This window comes from Alligator mississippiensis, chromosome 6 (genome assembly GCF_030867095.1).
Source record: "Alligator mississippiensis isolate rAllMis1 chromosome 6, rAllMis1, whole genome shotgun sequence".
Taxonomy (NCBI): domain Eukaryota; kingdom Metazoa; phylum Chordata; order Crocodylia; family Alligatoridae; genus Alligator; species Alligator mississippiensis.
In genome coordinates this window covers 25,737,372-25,754,261 of record NC_081829.1, presented here as the reverse complement: position 1 = coordinate 25,754,261, position 16,890 = coordinate 25,737,372, and the positions used below count along the sequence as shown (strand labels likewise).

At 50.2% G+C, this 16,890-nt stretch overlaps 1 protein-coding gene across 9 annotated transcripts in view; it reads right to left on the bottom strand.

Annotated features, from left to right (window-relative positions):
- The window catches only part of ZSWIM8 (zinc finger SWIM-type containing 8), a 91,533-nt gene that overhangs the window by 9,720 nt on the left and 64,923 nt on the right, over nt 1-16,890 (bottom strand). For all 9 annotated transcript variants that reach the window (XM_059729726.1, XM_019497101.2, XM_059729727.1 and 6 more), the window contains 11 exons: nt 14,738-14,917; nt 13,263-13,446; nt 12,585-12,683; nt 11,303-11,427; nt 7,594-7,828; nt 5,087-5,239; nt 4,399-4,621; nt 3,926-4,215; nt 3,306-3,529; nt 2,539-3,021; nt 1,718-1,886 (listed from right to left, as the gene is read on the bottom strand). In XM_059729726.1, coding sequence (XP_059585709.1) covers nt 1,718-1,886; nt 2,539-3,021; nt 3,306-3,529; nt 3,926-4,215; nt 4,399-4,621; nt 5,087-5,239; nt 7,594-7,828; nt 11,303-11,427; nt 12,585-12,683; nt 13,263-13,446; nt 14,738-14,917 — 2,365 coding nt within the window. The remainder of the gene's footprint in view (nt 1-1,717; nt 1,887-2,538; nt 3,022-3,305; nt 3,530-3,925; nt 4,216-4,398; nt 4,622-5,086; nt 5,240-7,593; nt 7,829-11,302; nt 11,428-12,584; nt 12,684-13,262; nt 13,447-14,737; nt 14,918-16,890) is intronic.

Genomic DNA, 16,890 nt, shown 5'->3' with positions numbered 1-16,890 from the left:
GAAGTAACCATGCACGCATGCTAGATCAGCAGGGACAGGTCTGAAATGGCTCTGTAACGCTCAAGTGCTTGCTCTTAGGGCAGAGGATAGACCTGACAACCTATTCCCAAAAAACTCATGATAGAACTGGCGCACTGCATCTCCTCAGCACATACAGGGACAGAGCAAGTCAAACTGGACATTACCAAGGGATAAGAGCTTATCAAAACCCTGGAGAAAGACACTAGAGCACACATAAGAGCCCCAGCCATATGTGAACAGAGGATGCCATTCACATATGAATGAATCACTTCACAGATTCCTTATATGCCTCTAACATCTATCTTGCTACACAAGCCTGGGAAGCCTTCCAGGTTCTTCTTCATGTTTCTTTTAACATAGTCCCTGCTTCTTCATAAGTTAATTAAGAGCTGAGCCCCTGAAATGTGCATCTCTGGCAAGTCAGTCTGACCTTAATAGCTAAGCAGGCAGTAGGGTGGTAAACTCAGTCCACAGTGCACTGCAAAACCCATGCTGCATTCCAAGGCAAGCTGGGGGGAGATGACTGTCCACCAAAGCTACAGGCAGAGTTGCATGAGCCAGTGTTTCCTGACCTGCCACACAGTGCTTCGGAAGGGGCAGAGCACTAGAACTGGAGAAGGTGAACTCCTACAAGTCAGACAGTGACAGATTTTATTCCTTTTCCAAGGGTCTGGGACTCCACGAAAGAATGGCAACAGTTCTGCAACTAGGGGTCAGCCCACTCCCCCAAAGCTCAATTCTGAAGCTGAAAAGCAAGTGGTTGTGCTGAGCCAGATCAGGCAGGTGAAAGATCCTGAGACCTCCCCACAGTTTCTAGTCATTTTTATGCTGAAGTGAGGGAAGTGCCCTTTGAATATCAGACAGAGAAGTCCCTTTTTCCTATGCATCTGGCATAAGGGAGGTCAACATGCCTTTCCCAGAACGATAAGTTGCAAGGCACTGGCACTCCATGGGACATATCTAGGCCTGTGCACATATGCCAGCACCATTCTGTGAGTAATACCCTCCCGTCTCACCCAGATATAAAATGATGGTGAAACTGAGCGAGCCAATCATCCCCTACCAGATGCATGTCTTGCAGCAGCAGGTCAGCAGTTGCCACATGCAACAGCTGTTCCCACACTGCATTTCATACTAGCAACAGGCCCAGCCAGAAGGCAGCCTGGAAGCAGTTACTCAGAGGCTGTTCCTAACCTTCCCTAACCTCCCCACTGCTGAGGAGCCCCCTCGCCTAGGGTTACCTGCTACATCAAAGTTCTTGTGGGGTAGAGGAAACCTTTAACAAAAATATTGATGCTTCAAACAGGTCCTGCCAGCTGACCAAGAAGCACTGCATAGCCTGTCAAGATTACTCAGGCATGCTTACAGACAAGAAGATGAGGGAGAAAATAAAGCTCATCCAGCTACGCGGAAGCAGACTGCCAAGTCTCTTGCTCAGTTTAGTATGAGGAGCCAAGACATGCTGGCAACTTCAGTTCTCTTTGCTTTATTACACCCTATTACAACACCAGGGAAACCTGTAATGCATTGTCATGGACCTCAGTGTCTTTCTGGGCTGTGGTGAACTTGTGGGACATTTCAGGAGTGACAGTCCTATTCCAGACTAGCAGGAAATGAGCAGTAGGAAACATTGGGAGCCAGCCACAAGGACTGCTCCCCAAATGTTCATTGCACAAGCTGCAACCAAGGTACTCACTTGCTACATTGGAAGATAGTGACAGTCCTGTCTCAGTGTGGTATGGATGCACAGCGATCTGTGTCATGGATGGAACTGGCACCCCCGGGAACGACACTGCTGTAGCTGCCAGAGATGGCGTTGTTACCGAGTAAGGATATTGTGCACCTATAAATGCTGGGTGGACACCCTGGAAAAGAAAGAGGCCAAGCAGTCACATCTGCCTCCAGGGCACCAGGTCCATTCACAAGTGATCTTAGATAAGCCTTGCACACCCACAATTCCAGTGCAGGAGTGCTGGAAGTCCCAGTGCCAGAGCCACTTCACCCCTAACTTAACTTGGAGTGCAGCAGTCACAACGATGCTAGTGCACAAGTTTGCTCCTCTTCAATTTAAATCCAAGTAGAATTAAACAGAAATATTTCATCCAGCTCTGAGAAGAACTGATAGAGAAAGCCTTTTTCCATATCCCTCTGTACTGGCTATTTAGACTAAGCTCTTCAAGTCAGAGGCATTTCTATCAACTGCATAATATGCTGCCAGGAAGTGGGTATCAAAAATTGTCATGCTAGTAGCTTGTACTCCACTTAATATTCTCCCAGGACGTTGTCTGCTTAGCCACCTTTGAAGGTGAAGATCCCTAGAGGAAGCAGAAGGTATAGGGAGCTACCCAAACCAGAGTCAGTGACAAAACAGACTGGAACTCAATAGATTCTGGCTCTCACCCATAGATTTCTCACCCCCAGCCCTCCACACCCCAGCAATGCTACGAACTGCTGAGGTAAGTTACCATGAATGAAGAGGAAGAACTAAAGACCGCCAGGCCACAGGTGGTGACTTACCTGGGGGTATGCTGAGCCAGGCACAGGGAAGACTGCTGGGCGTGGCATGTGCTGGATAGGATGTCCAATATATTGGGGATTACAGGGTATGTGGGTTTGGAGAGTAGTGTAAGGGTGGAGGCCTTGTGTGTGTGCATGCGCCATTGCTGGCCCTGCCATCGTATGCTGCTGGTACATGGTCGACCCCACAGAGATCACCGGCACCACTGTTGCTGCTGCCGTCACAGCAGCTGCCACTGTCACTGTGGTCGGTTCAGAGGTCACTCTGTTGTCAGTCAACCCACGTGCTGCTTCAGAGGCTGCCCGGGCACCACTAGCACTGCAGCCAGTGGCTCCTTCCCTCTGTGCCGGGGTCCCACCTACAGTCTGTTCATAAAGCCAGTACCACTGGTGTGCCACTTCAAACAGGACTTCTGGGTACACCCCACCTCCTTTGGCCGCCTCTTCCACAGCCATGCAGGCTTTTTCCAGCATCAGGTTATCCTGGTCATGGCAGAGAATGAAGAAAAACCCAACAGCATGAGAGAAGGAAGAAAACTACGGTACAGAAAAAACCATGAGCAATGTGTCTAAAAATAACAAACACTGCCTGGTGCAGCTGGCAGCTCATGACTGCTACAGCATAGACAAATGAGATTACAGCCAAGGACCGAAACAGAAAACAGCAGAACCCATGGAAACTATGAAAAAAGACCCAGGTCCTTGGCTGCTTCCCTAAGATGTCCAGACCCCATGAGATTAACTAGCCACAAGCATGTGGTGCTCACCTGCTCCTTGCACTGCACCAGGGCCCTCTGGATCTCATTTGGGTTCAGGGCATGGGCATGAGGCAGGCAACTTAGTGCAAGTTCAGCAGCCGCTCGCACCATGTTGGAGTCCCTGGCTCTTGAGGCCCTGTCTGCCAATGAGGCCACCTCTGGAGGCGTCAAGTGTCCATCCCAGCATTCCACAAGGATGTTCAAGGCTGCACTGCCAATCTCCATGGCCTGTCCTGAGAACCAGAGAGAAGAGGAGAGCATCACACTACCTGCCAGTGCCTCACTGCAGCACCAGTCAGCTCTTGCAGCAGGAGACAGGTGCTCAGCATTCCCCAGCGTAGACAGCTCCCCTCTGGGAAATGAAATGAAGGCCAGTCACTGCAGTAGGTGACAGCACAGTCAAAAAAGCAGGTCAATTCAGTAACTCCCCAGGGCAAAAGTAGCAGTGCTGTGCAAACCCTGGCCAACTACTGCCTGTTCTTGGTCACAGCAGGCATGTACCTATACCAATGACTTACAAGATTAGCAAGGAGCATCTATAAAAATAGTTTATAGAGAACTAAATGTTCTTCAGTGCTGTTGAGAACAAGGTCCCAGCCCACCAGCACCCTAACAAATGCTGCCTTCACCTGTGATCCACGAGACGTGGGAGGAGTAGGTTCGAGAGAGCCAGTTGGGGGAGACAAAGTTGTGCAGCCCCAGCGCATAGAGCCCAATCTCAAAGGCGCAGAGGTGGAGGTTGCGGTGGGGCCCCTGGTGCCCACCACTGGAGGATGGGTGGGTGAAGATGGATGTGCTGCTGTTTCCACCTGCCTTGATAAGGACAGTCTTGGCCAGTTCAAAGTAGAAATGAGCAGCTGCCTCCGAAGGCTGGTTTGGGACGTGAGGCGCATGGCTCTCTGGCCGCCGCCCCTTGTACCTAAAGACAGGATACAAGAGCCAGCAGTGGACAAATTGTTTAGCTGGAGTGCAAAAACTCCACAGGGTCAGGAGCTGATAAAGCAAGCTCCCTCTGGTAGGCATTTCTCCTGTATCCATGCCAGGCCCCTCATAGGGAGACCAAGGTTGCATGCTATTTACGAAGGAATGTATGACAGCATACCTGCCAACTTCCACGGTCTTTGCACGTGCTCCACCACTGGCTCTCCTGCTGCCACTAGAGGATGATGAACCCAGCGAGTCACTTGAAGAGCTGCTGATGCTGTCACTGTCCTGCCCTCTGCCCCAGGAGGTAGCTGCCCAGCCCCCTCGCAGTGGCCGCCGACTGAGGGTTGGAGAGCTGTCAGAGGTCGTTTCGGGAGCGCTGCTGTCAATGCTGGCCATGCCTACAACACCATAGCCAAATATGTCAATGGGCAAGCTCTGCCTCAGGTCAGCCCCACACCTGACTGAAGACCAAGCATTGAGGTAACTGAGTGTGATCAGCCACAGAGCTTTTTTCTTTACTAGGCTAAAATAGGAATACAAATAAAGAGTATAAATAGTTAACTTGCTGGTTTATCCAGCACCACTGTACTGAATCCACAAGCTCCAAGTGATTAACCCAAGGCAAATGTCTAAGGTCCAAGTGCAATATTGAGCACCCCATATAACACACAGAAATCTTCTCCATCCATAGTCCTAAGAATTACACTCCAGCCCATCCAATTCCCAGGTACAGCTGCAAGAAGGGCAACAAGCTCACTCAGATTTGGCACTGAGCCCAAAAACATGGCATCCTGCTCCATGGGCTTTAGCCCCGCAGAGAGCTGACACAGCTTTGGATACAGCAGGAATCAATTATTTCATACCTGTGTGTTTCTTTTTCTGTCGAACAGGTGAGCCCCAGCATCTTCCATTGTATCCACCTCTGTTTCCAAGAGCCAGACGACTGGGGACCTTCCCCTCTTGTTTCAAGACACTGGACTCCCCAGCTGGCTCACAAGAGGACCTCTGAGAGCTCTCTGCACAACACAAGCAAAAACATGCACAGAAACCAATCCTGAGACATGCAAAGCCAGATGTCTCTGAACAACTCAGTCCATGTGAAAAGCACAAACACTCCCCTTCTCAGTAGAAATACAACTCAGAAATATAACAATGAGTTGAACTACGAAGGATAATCTAGCAGACACTGGGGTCTGATGTTGATCCAGAGTAGCCTGGGTGCGTTGATATGTATTTGAGTTGCGCATACATAAATCCAGCCTGAGGCTGAAAGTGCACTTTACATGGAGTGTTTCTGATCTTTCTCCATCCCCACCTCACTAACTCTAGAGCAGGGGTTGGCAAACCCTGGCACACGTGCCAAGCATGGCATGCAAGGCCATTTTCCTCAGCATGTGCTGGGGTTGGGGCCAGGAGGCAGCAGCTGTTTGCAGCCTCCCGACTGCAGCTGGCCCAGGCTCTGGGTAGCTGCTGCCAGCCAGATACCCGGGCTGCTCCCTGCAGGTGGCTGGGAGACTGCAAGCCCTGCTGCAAGCAGCCCGGGCACCATAACTGGCAGCAGCTACCCCAGAGCCTGGGCTGGTTACAGCCGGGAGGCTACAAACAGCTGCTGCCTCCCTGCCCCAGCCTGGCCCCAATGGGCGCAGTGCCAGCACCTGCTGCCTTCCTGAAGCCCAGGGCTGGGAGACAGCCAGGGCTGGGGTAGGGAGGCAGCAGCTGTTTGCAGCCAGCCCAGGTTCTGGGTAGCTGCTGATAGCCATGGAGCCTGGGCTGCTGGGAAGATGGAAGCCCTGCTGCAAGCAGCCCAGGCTCTGTGGCTATCACCAGCTACCCAGAACCTGGGCCAGCTGCTGCTTCCCAGCCCCAGCCCCAGCTGTCTCCCAGCCTAGATCCAGCCCTGTGCTCCGGGGAGGCAGCAGATACCAGCGATGCTCCCCACTGTGCTGCCCTTGCCACTGCTTTTGCAGAGCAGTGTGAGAAACCCAGTGCACCAGGGCACAGTGCGGGGCGCAGAAAGCTGCCTGCCACTTCAAGCTCCCCGCTGCCCTGGCCACACCTCCCCTGCGGGCAGGGGCAGCAGCAAGGGGCACAACCCTGCGTGCAGCCCACACTGCTCCTGTGCACACAGGGGAAGCGCAACCTGGGCAGCGTGGAGCTTGCAGCAGCAAGCAGCTTCCTTGTGTGCTGCCACTGTAGGTTGCACACACTGTGCTCCAGAGGACCCAGGGGAGGGCAGCAGAGCAGGGAGTGGTGCTGAGGGCAGCACACTGGGAAGCATCACCAGTATCTGCTGCCTCCCCGGGGCCAGGGCCACAGCAGCTGTTTGCAGCCTCTCGGCTGCAGCTGGCCCAGGTTCTGGATAGCTGCTGATAGCCACGAGCCTGGGGCTGGGGGGCAAGGAGCATAAGCAGGGCATCCTGACATGTACCCCCTTCCCTTGTTTTGCTTTTCTGACATGTCAGCACTCCAGCACCTTCCAAGGTAGGCATTGTGTTTTTTTTCAGCACTCCAGCCAAAAATAATTACCTACCCCTGCTCTAGAGGATCAGAATGTTACCAAGAAGCAAGAGCCAGGATTCATCTTCTGGCACAAACTTTTAAATGTCATTTGTTTCAATTACAGGCATGGAAAAAAATCCAAATCATCCTTTATTATATTATCCTTGTATCACAGTTATCACAAATTGCTTTAAGTTTTCAATTACAACATGCATTGAGAGAACTGCATTTTAGATGGATCTTTATACAAAAAGTAGCAAAAGAGTGAATAATTGTCCATTATTCTTTGGTAAAAAATCTTGAAGAGTTTTTACACACAAGAGCTTTAAACAAAGCAATGTTAATCCCTCCTTTCATTCATACCTCAAAATTATTTTCTCTTTTAAAAGAAAATCAAAGGGACTCGCCCTTCCCAAACATGCCATAACTTTTTTTCCTGCAAATACTGAAGAACATATGGGAATGTATTAGAACATGTTAGGTGTTGCATGTGCATGTTTTAGCAGCAGACTCAAGAAACATGGGGGCATCAAAAATGGAGTTACTAAACTTAGCAGGTAAAGAAAATGGTCTTGTGGTTCAGAACCAGCACGGGGCATGAAATGGACTGAGCTCAGTGACTGGCTGACACTGACCTGCTACCCATTTAGATGGGCAAGCTGGTGTGCAATAAGCTAAGGAATGAGCTTACACAGCCACTCTGTTACCTCTCCATGCAAGGTAGTTTGTCAACAGTATTCTAGTGTTATGGTCTGACTGTTTGATTGTCACATCAGCCCTGGCTGCTTCTCAGAAGAAACAGGGACCTTAGCTCTTTTCATCAAACAAGAACAGAACATTCAGCATGGCTCCACTGGAGCAGGTATCTTACCCTGTGCACTCTTCTCCACAAAGCTTTCAGAAGGACTGCTCTGGACTGCAGCAGTTACACCTGCTTGCTGTGTGACTGAAGACCCTGGAAGCTGCTGGATTGCTGTAGTGGATTGGGCAGCGTGTTTGGAAGGAGATTTCTGATTGGCTACTGTGGGCTTGCTGGAGGAGTAGAAGGAACTCAGCGTCTGGGGCTTGTGCGTTTGGCTCTCTCTGTCTAGCAGTTTGTCTAAAATCTTTAACAGAGTGAGAAACCCCCCCAGAGATTAGCAGATGAGTGAGAAAACACCAAAGCATTTTAAGGGATGTAAGCAAGATAGTCATTCAGCTTTAATGGACAAAATTAATTCCATTAGATAACAGTTCAAACAAAATACACGCCCTGCTTCTTGGTAAAAAAAAAGTAGTCTCTGTGCCCTGAGATCAGCCTGTACTCACATGACTCTACAACAGGGGTGGGCAAAACGGTGGATCCGGCTAGTGGCACGACTCCATTTCCCAGCAGCCCCTGTCCACATAGCTGGGGCTGGTTTCCATGGTGCCCTAGTGCAAAGCTGGGGTTTCTGTGGAGACCGGCCCCAGCAGCATTGACAGGGCACAGAGCTGCTCCGGAGCCGAGCTGGGATCTTGTGATGGTGACAGTGTGGTCCAGAGCCACAATCTGCAGTGTGCAGGTAGTGCATTGCAACTCTGCCCCGGCTCCTTGCAACAGTGACAATGAGGTCTGGAGCCAGGTCAGAGCCACAATCTGCTGCCTGCACGCCCCTGCCCGGGGTATGCAGGCTGCAGATTGCAGCTCTGGACCACATTGTCACTGCCGCAAGATCCCAGTCTGGATCCAGAGCAGCTCCCCACCCTGCTGCATGCCTTGCCAACAGGGACAATGGTAGGGGATAGGCTTGCGCAGCTACAGTCAACCCAAAATTCCCTTTAGTCCCATGTAGGCACCCCTCCCAGTGGCGCTGCCACTGCCACCCACCCTGCACAGGCAGCAGCAGCTGAGCTCCCCCCTGCTCCTGCCCTCAGCACAGCACTCCACACCAGGAAGAGGCTGGTGCTGCCATTGCTGGGGCCAGTCTCCACAGAAACCCTGGCCTGCCTATGGCTGCTGCTGGGGTCTCCATGGAAACTGACCCAAGCCCTGTGAACAGGGGCTGCTGGGAAATGGAGTCCACTGCCAGCCAGATCCAGACCACAGGCTGGACTTTACCTGCCTCTGCTCTACACCCTTATGTAAAGAAGCAGATTTTATACACACCATAAAAAATTAAAAACAATACTTGCAATCATTAAAAATATGCCATCATTCAATACCAGACAACTCATAGTCAGAGTGGTTAAAGCACAGAACTAGGGTGATGGAGATTTAGATTCTATTCAGTTTTGCCTAAATTTAACAAGTGACCTTGACCAACTCACTAAGCTTATGCCCCTCATTTGTAGAATACTGACCTACCACATAAGTACTTTTATACATGGGAGGAATGCCAGTGTATGAATTCTACTATTTTGAAAAATCTGAAGCCCCTTTTATTAGTAGCTACTGAGGAACATCTGTATGAAAACAACTTAAAAAAAAATTGTGTCCACTTTTGTCCCGCCCCAACACGGAAATAATCAATTTTGATAACTCTGAGAATTAACACGTACACAGTTGGTAATGTCACAGGCAGACAATTGCAACTAGTAATAGTAAAAAAGGCAGCAGAAGGAACTTCCTTTTTAAGAGGAAACTTTTCTCCTGTTCTTTTCCCTAAGGCTAGGGACAGGCATTACACAAACCAGTTGAAGTGATCAGAAACTGGTTTAAACCTGTAACAGAACAGATGTTCAGTGTACATAAACCAGTTTCAAAATGGCTGAAAACAGTTTGAGATAAGCCTGACTGAATGTAGTATCAGACTTAACTGATTTGGGCCAAACCGGTTTATGAAATGTCTGTCCCAGACCCCTTCCTGGTTAAAGTTAAACCAGACACCTCCAGCATCCTGGCATGCCCTTTTGGGGGGGGGGGAGGGGCTGCTGTCTGCTGGAGCAGAGCAGAGCAGAGCAGGGGTGGCCCCACCCCTCTCCTTCCAAGCCAGAGCATTATCACTGCTCTGGCTGGCTGAGGGACAGCAGCAGCTGCCACACTTCCCCCTGCTCCACACCCCCACCCTCACCCTCAGCTGGCTGCTCAAGCAGGGATCCCCCCCTCCCATACCTTTCTCAGCAGGGACCAGGCATCTAGCCATACCCTCTCCCCCCACTCCATGCTAGCTAATACTGATGGGTGTCTGTGTGGGTCTCCAATTTCACTGGAACAAAGGGCGGACAGCAAGTGGCTTGCAAATGCACCCTGCAGATAAGAGCCTGAAACTAATGAGAGAGATGTTTTCTTTTGCAGAGCTTGATGGGCCAATAAACAACCTGTTGCTGCAATCTGTCTTCAAGAGGGGACACAGAAAGGTACTAAAAATGTCCTGGTTTGCAGACAGTCTGAAGCAGGAAGATGGAGATTGAAAAACTCAGTATCAAGAGATGCAAGGTTTGGCAACACTCCTGCCCCTTGAGCGGCAAGCAGCAAAAAGCCTGGGTCAGTGCAGGCAGGGTGGGGGGTTTAAACCCCTCTCTAATCAGAGCCTCCTGCTGGGGCCTGGTTACACCCCCCTTCAGCTCAGCATTGTTGAAGGGAAGGGAGGACTGCTCTAGTGCCCCCCAGCTTCTAGTCTGAGCCACTGCAGGCATGTGCCTGCATTTCTTTCAGTCCAGAGGGGATGTCTGTACAGTTACAAACTGATTCAGCCTAAGCAGGTTAGACTAACCTGCAAAGATTGAATCAGTTCAGGCTCAGGAAATGTCTGTCCCTAGTTTAAGAGAATAAGAAAGCACTGCAGATATAGTATATGAATAGAAGTATTTCTAAATGTAATGAGTATCAAAGCTGCAACAGCAGCTTTTACTTGTAATGTACAATTGTCTTTTTCAACAGCATTTGAGAGAGGAGTGGATAGCATAATGGCAATGGGATATATTATGAAGCGAAATTTTATTACACTTTTCTATTCGTGTATCAGAGTCACAGGGGACTGCCACTAAGACCATATACAAGAAGTCCAACCTCCCCCCCACACAGGTACATTCCTTGGGTCAGGCAGAGAATGGAGGCCAATACCCTTGAGCTAGGTTGGAAGCCAGATACAGAATGGACATCAAAAACCTTGGGCCAGAGGCCTGTGAATGAGGGTACAGACCAAATGCAGGCAGCACACAGCAAGTTAGATTAAGTAATACAATGAACCTTACCAGCTCGAGGGTGGAACCTGACTAATTCAGAAAGTCTAGACATGCAATTCTCAACCTCCGTGGACTTGAGGCCCCTCTCCATAACATTTGTAAATTGAGTGGCACCCAATTTCAAAAACTATTCTATAGATTACTGTATGTACCTCCTTGCAGAGAGGCCAGGCAGTGGGAATGGACTAGTGCCTGAACCTGCTCTTATCTGGGACAAGCCTGAACCTGCTCTTATCTGCTTAGTTTGACTGCTTATCTCCTCACATCTCAGGGCATCCTTCAAAAGATGAGGAGGCACCCTGGAGTGCCCCATCACCCTGGTTGAGAATCACTGGTTCAGACATATTGACAATCCTGATTCTAATAACAAAACCAAACACCACCTGTCACACTGTACTTGACAGACATCAGCTCTTGATTTTCAGAGGACACACCTTTTTGAGTTTAGACTGGTCGTCCTTGTAAGTGATCATCAGGGCCAGAGCCAGATCACCTTTCTCCCTGCGAGTGCCTTCACACAGCAGCGGATGCTCTGCTTCGCTGACAGTTGTCTTCATACCTGCAGGACAGAAAAGAAGGATGAAGAGACAGGCAAACCCATGAAGTTTAATCCCATCTGATGCATTTTATCTCCTTCCCCAGGCTGCTTTGCATATCTCTCCTTATTAGAAAGGAAAACAGGTCTTCTGACTTCTCTGGTTAACAGGAGAAAATTTAGTGCTTCAAGAGTGGGAGCAGAAGTTCTTCCCCAGAACTCTGCACTCTGACAGCCAGAGCAATATGAATCTGACAGTGCTCAGTAAGAGCTTAAACCAGCTTGACACACTCCCATCTTCAGCCAGACATGCCAAGTGCTCACTCTTTGCCCCTTCCCAGGTTCTGCAGCTGCCACTGGCAGAAGTTCAAAAACCACCATGAATGCATCTTTCCTTCTGGAAAGATTTCTGCTAACAATCCATCCAACCAAAGACCATGCATACACAAGCTATTACTGAGCATAGGCATGTGAACAGGTTACTGCAAGGTGTAAGGACACTGAGGATTTACAGAATGTCAGCTGATCTGCAGTCACAGCTTCTGTGCATCCTCTTAACTATGATAGCTTCCCCTCAGTGAAAGACGGGTGAACTACCATGGATTAGCTTATGTCCACCACAGGTCTACATGCAGTTACTGCAGAGAAGCTGCCATTTTGTAAATCCCCACTCTCAATTACCCTGCAGTAATTTGTACGACAGGCCTTTACACATGTGTACGTGGTACTATAAGCCTGCAGGTAACCTGGAGGCCAAGAATTAGGTCATTTACTAATACCAATTGAAGCAACTGCCTTTTGTTCTCTGAACACTTCCCATTCCAGCTATTCATTCAGCATTTCTTTCACACCAAACAGCAACAAGGAAGTCTGAACACAGTACTTCTGCCAGCCCTCTAGTCTGTTCAAGTCCTTAACTGTGTTCTCCCCACTCCCCACCAACCAGTTCTGCCTAAAGACCTCAAATGTGACATTATAAAGATCCCCAACATTACCCAAGTCCCAGATTCCCTTCACCAGCTCCAACAAAATTCTTCCAAAACGCATTAATTTCCATAGCAGATTGGACACAAACCAACAGGACTTAAATCCTGTTGCTCAAAGTAGCCTGGGATTCATAACATAAATGAGAAACAACTTTTTTCTTCACAAGGTAGAGGAGAAGAGAGCTGAATTCTTACCTAGAGCAGCAACAGCTGCCTCAAAACCAAGTTCTTCGTCCCCAGGCATTTCATTGTTCCAATTACGGCTTGGGGGCCTGGACCCTGTAGGAGAAACCACTGGAAAGAGACAGAGACTAATCAATGCTCAGCTCTACGAAGGTAGAATCCCAGGGCAGAAACCATTCCTGGCAGCTGTCTGGACTTGTCACATTCCCCATGCTCCCATTCCAAACCATCAAGTCAGACCCAAGGTCAGAGCACTGGCCTCCAAGCTTTCTCCCTCCATTTCTGAACTAGTCCCCTCCTAGCTTATCCAGCTCTGCTATAGTCACAGGTTCTCTTTTTTTGGTGGTTAGTGAATGCATTTCCCCCCAGCCCAAGTAGCACTGGGGCCACAATCACTTGAAAGGAACCAAGATAATCTTTATGGGGCAAAACCAGGGTCCCCAAAACAGTAAGATTCCAACTCTTTTTGATGGAAGGGGACCCAGAAAGGATATCTGTTCTATCACAGTGCAGAGAGATCCACAGCAATGGGGAGGGAACTGCAGCAGAAAACCTAACCTTGGCAGCGGACTGGAGGGACTGTCAGTAGTGCTGCAACCATAGTAAAGCAGGTACAGATTTGGTCCGAAAGCCTCTTTTGGTCCCCAAGGTTTGGAGCCCCTTGTGCACACAAACCAATGGGGACAGTACCTGGAGTGCACAGGACATCAAATATAAAGCTGGCCAGCATGAGTGGCAGGACAGGGCGATAATCGCACAAGGTCCCCTCCCTCAGCTCTTCAGCCCTTCCTCGAATAGTGTTCATCTCATTAGTGCCCAAGGGGATCTTCTTTAACAAGGCCACAATCTCAGACTCCTGGTATGCCAGCTTCACCTGGGGGTGCCCGCAAGGAAACACAAGAAGAAGCCATCAGCAGAGACCCCCAGGTACACAACCATCCTGCCCTATAGATATTCAAGTGCAGAAAAAGTTTAGATCGATTCAGATTACATGCCTTGTAATCCACTGAACTCTAAATCACCCCTGCGTTCTTCCCCCTACACAGGCACAACAGTGAGGACGGACAGTGCTCAGCTGGAGACAGCTGTATAGGATGTGCAAGTCTAGACTACTTCCCTATGCACAACTTAATCACAATCGCTCAGAAGCATGGCTGGGAGGAAGGTGAAGTCAGCCTTCACCAGGACATGTTGAAGAGAAGGTTGCAGAAGGTTGCTACCTTATGCAATACAACAGCCTGAAACAGAAAGGACTATCCAGGAGGAGAACTGGGCCAAGGACATCAATATTCAACTGAAACAAAGACTGTTGCCTCATAGGATATTATATCTTGGGTCTAGCCTTCCTAATGCATTAGGATTGGAGGAGAACAGTTTAGGTTAGTGACTGTTAGCCCCACATTTAATGGTCTCGCTGAGCCCTTTATGTACCAGTGTAGGCCACCTCAGAAAAACAAGTCTATTTCTTGATAGGGCCCAGCAAACTTGTACACTTCGGAAGAAAGCACCACCTCTGTGTGGTCAAAAAGATTGACAAGAGCTTCAAATCAAATGTGCAAAGTCTTGAACCTAATTTTAAGAAAGGGGCCCTGAGAGCAGTATTTAACCATATATGTAATTGTGTACCCAAAACTGTGCATGCATTTATACATCCAAGTATAAAAGGTGGGCAGGAGTTGCTGCCTGTCTACATGCATAAACTGCAGCAGTTTACCCTAAGGTGTAAATGATTTAGTCAAAGCACCAGAAATACATACATCAGTTTAAGAGTGACTTTTCAGTTTAGCTTAAGCCTATAAGGAAAAGATAAGCTAAACGTAAGCAAGCCAGTCAGACCAAAATCAAATGCTAATTAAAACTGGTTCAAACTCCAACTTAAATAATGTTAAATTCACCACTGAGAACAAGTCTATGCAACTTTCTGCGGAGAAGACCTAAGTCCTCTTTCATTGAAGATTTGGCTCAAAGTGCATCTGAAGTAGAAGCATCCAGTACCAACAAATTTTCGGTAAATCAACAACCCATTCAGGACCCTCAAGGTATCATTTGGCTCCCTAGCAACTAGTTCTGAAGGCAACACTGAAGGCAGGACCAGATACAAAGAACTCAGAAGGGAAATCCCAGCACTGCTTATGGGTATGGCCCTTTTACGGGACACTTCCTACCTCCAGGGCTTTGGTAGAGGCTGGTGGCCTCTGTAGCTCCAGGGCAAACATGCCAATGCGGAAGGCAAGGTTGTGATACTCCAGACGTTCGCTCAGCACAGTTAGCAGGAAAGCAGCTTTGGACAGGGTGTTAGTTGCCATCCATGTCTGCTTGCTGGTTGACACCTTGTTCTTCTTCCCCTGTTTAAGGAGTAAATTTTTAACACTCACTTTATAGAAAGAAATTCAACCCAGGTGTGAGGGTGTGACCCTGGCCCACCCTCCTCTCCTCCCCATCTGACAGTTCAGGACATCTCTTGCTTATTTTCCTGGAAGCACTGTTTTCTCCTGCCTCTATTGCCTTTGCTCCCCCTCCCCATAATGCCACAGTTTCTCAGATAGTGAAGTGGGGACGCAATTTAGCACTCATCTCCATGTGCCAAGAAATCCAGTCTCCAGTGGCTCTACACACTTTTCTATGGCTTCTTTCAACCTCTGCTCCCATACAACGTTTTGCCTTCTTTCCAACCAGTTGATTAGGATCAACCGGTGGACCCTGGAGCCTCGAAGTCAATCCCGGGCTGTGGGGGCTGAGCACTTGCGTGCACCTCCCCTCCACCCCCCCAGCGGTTCAGTAGGTGGGGAAGGGAAGGGGCCGAGGCTTGGGGGGTACGTGCAGCAGGGCTTGAGGTGCAAAGCCTAGCCCGCAGCAGTGGCCCCCTTCACCATGCACAGCCTGCAGGGGCACATGCCCCCGCCCAAACATGGGGCAGTGCCAGCAGCTCTGAGGTACAGAGTGGGGCTGGGCCAGGGGCAGGTCCTGTATAGCTAGGGTGGAGTGGGGGATAGAGCCACGAGTGGCTTGTCCAGGGGGCTCAGGGAGGAAGGTGGGGGTGGGGGCATGTGCCCCAGGATCGGCACATGGGGCAGGGCAGGCTAGGGCTCTTCCCAGGCTGGACTGTGCTCAGGCCAGGTGGCTGCGGCAGTGGTAGGAGTGGGGCTATAGCCCCCACAACCCCCGTGCTGCCAGCACTGTCACTAAGTGCAACGCAGGCCAGGCCTGGCAGCAACAGCTGGGCGCAGCCTTTCCCTCCACCCAAGGGCTGGTGGGCACAGGGCAGGGTGGGCTGCAGCTGTGGGCTGGAAGGCTGCACTGGGCTGTTCCCACCAGGCATGGCCCGCACTGTGCTTGGTGGCAGCGCTAGGAGCAGGGGTTAGGGGGGCTACAGCCCACCCCATGGCTCTGCTCCCAGAGCCACTGCTGCAGCTGCCCAGCCTGAGCACAGCCTGGCTGGGAATAGCCCAGTGCTGCCCCAGCCCCAGCCTGCAACCCGCTCCACCCCACAGGCACATCCAGTGGCATGCCCCTCCCCCCAGTGCCCTCCTGGATTGCAATGCCCCCCACTCCCTGCACCCCCCGGATGAACCACTGGTGGCTTCATCCCCCACCACAGCTGTGCAGGGCTTGCCACTTCCTCACTGCCACTGGGGGCAGGGAAGGCAGATCGAGTCCCCAGCAGTGAGGGAGGGAGTGGGGCTAGGGCTGGAGCCACAATCTGCAGCAGAGCCTGCCAAAAACTAAAAATGCTCTGGCTCACAAGCGTTCAACTTACAAAGAGCTTTTGCTCTACTAGTGTATAAAGCTGCAATAAAGGCAAATCTATTCTTGGTGCTGGTTTTTAACCAGGACCATGTAGACATATAAAACATGTTAGAACATGTTGTGTTCAATTTGATAGTTAAAACAGAAGGTGTAGATTAGGGCTGTCTGACTTCCACATGGCTCAGGGCCACATACCTCATAGGCCACATGCCCTGGCGGCAGCACCACAGAACCCATAGTCCCCTTGGTCCATCTGACCCAAAAGACACCCTCCACCACAAGCTCATGATCCCCTGCCTGCACTGTGCACCCACAACACCCCGCCAACTGCTTCACCACATGCACTCCACCACTATGCACCCTGGGCTCACCCTCAGCTCCCCATGCTGCCATAACTGCCCCACCCTCTGGGGTAGGGACAGGAAGCAGAGACTAGAAGGGAGAGCCCAGAGACTCCAGCTGCTGCTGTAGCCAAACAATGGAGGGGGGGAAGCAGCAGCTAGGCAAACCCCAGGGGCCCACAATTTAACTCTTTGCAGACTACATTCAGCCCATGGACCACCAGTTGGAC